At 30.6% G+C, this 1,728-nt stretch overlaps 1 protein-coding gene across 1 annotated transcript in view; it reads right to left on the bottom strand.

Moving 5' to 3' along the window:
* CIR1 (corepressor interacting with RBPJ, 1) overlaps positions 1-1,728 on the bottom strand; it is a 64,816-nt gene that overhangs the window by 2,098 nt on the left and 60,990 nt on the right. The window contains exons 6-7 of the mRNA XM_012650687.1: positions 1,288-1,394; positions 322-407 (exon numbers count right to left, since the gene is read on the bottom strand). Of these exons, the coding sequence (XP_012506141.1) occupies positions 322-407; positions 1,288-1,394 (193 nt within the window). The remainder of the gene's footprint in view (positions 1-321; positions 408-1,287; positions 1,395-1,728) is intronic.

Here is a 1,728-nt window from a genome sequence, read left to right on the forward strand (position 1 = left end):
ATACATGGCCAAAATGTTTCCTAAGAACTGTGTACAAAGATAAATCTATTATGAAAAGTAAAGCTACAAGTAAGTCTATTTCCAAATTAAATGTTCTGAAAAGTGCAATAGTTTTGTGGTATAATCTAAGTATAAAATCTTAAACTCATTTTCATATTATTGAAAAGAAATACAAAATTGTATTAGTATAGCTGAAGAATAAATCAATAAATATGATGCATGGTTTAAGCACTTTCATGAGTTCTCAGGATCAGAACTGAATATAATACTAGGATGAAACAAAGAAAAAATAAATCTATCAAGTATATACTTTTAAATTACCTGAGAAGTTTCTGTTTTTGTTTGGTTGTTAGTGACTTTAAAAATTCAACTTCTGGATCTTCTTCACCCTCACTTGCAACATACTCCTGAGTCAACAAAGATATCATTAAATTGCTAGATTTCAAGACAAGTTAGTTAACAGATAGGAAAGAAAACATTTATAAATAAGATGTTTTGTATTAGGGGCACACAGCAGATGAATATGAAATTTTGGATTGGGAACCGGGAGGGAATTAAAACCATTGTTTTGTAGTCTACCTGCCCAGGAGGATCATAATAGACTAAGAGGTTAACATGACTGCTTTGCCAGCACTAGGAAACTTTATCAGGAAGAGGACAACAGAGGAACATTAATAAAACATTTATATCACGGTTTGCACTCTCTAGCGCTTGAATTTAAACACTTGCCAGTTTAAATATTTTATTTTTAACTTAATAATATATAAAAAACAAGAAGATCATAAACCTTATAGGAAGGTCAAAATATCCACAATTTTAGCTTTTATTATTTCAATACATTATCAAACATATGATAATATAGCCTTTCAAACGCAATCATTTTCTGGATTTATGTATAGTTTAATAAGTTAAAGAAGTTTAAAATATTTTCTATAATTTTTAGAGGTTTATTTTTATATACTTCTTCCATTGGTTCTATTTAATGTCACCTCAGGGGCATGTTAAGAGGAAGGAGAAAACAACAACCTTATTAGTTGTTCAGTTATATACTGCATCCACATAAACCCCGAGGAACAGTTTCATTTATTAAAATATAGGTTTACAAACAATTTCTCATTTAGGTTAAAATACTAAAGAAGCAAAAGCAAAATACATTTTGGGCATTTTCTTTGCTCTATCTTACTTTCCTATGGATATATGCATATTGGAAAACATTAAGTAGCAATTCACAAGCAATCACATTTAGATTTATAGACATTTTCAGCTTACTGATAAAAAGATCATTACCTGTGATGGATCATTTGCGGTCAAGTTTCTCCCCAGTACATTTCGTTTCAGTGCAAACCCACTGTTTCTCATCTCCGCTATTAGCTCCGAGGGGTGCATCGATGGCCCTGTTCAAAAAAATCACAGTTTGAATGTATCATTTATATCTCTCTACCTTTTTCGGACTCCACAGTAGGAATGCAGTTGAAGCTTTGTTAAGTAAAATCACAGCTAAATCAACTCAATAATCTTCTGCTGAGCAAATAATCAGATATGATTTTCTAAAACAGCAGTCTGGAGATTCAGAATAGAAAATAATTGCATTTTTCTTTACGTGCAAGGGGAGTCTCTTCTTATGTAACTTTGTCATCTTGAAAAAGATACATTTATATCTTGTCTGGTTGGCAATTTTTAGTATAAAGTCAAAGCAAAATGATAAAAAACTACAATTAAATTTTTAAT

Source organism: Propithecus coquereli, unplaced genomic scaffold (assembly GCF_000956105.1).
Source record: "Propithecus coquereli isolate 6110/MARCELLA unplaced genomic scaffold, Pcoq_1.0 Scaffold34, whole genome shotgun sequence".
Classification (NCBI taxonomy): domain Eukaryota; kingdom Metazoa; phylum Chordata; class Mammalia; order Primates; family Indriidae; genus Propithecus; species Propithecus coquereli.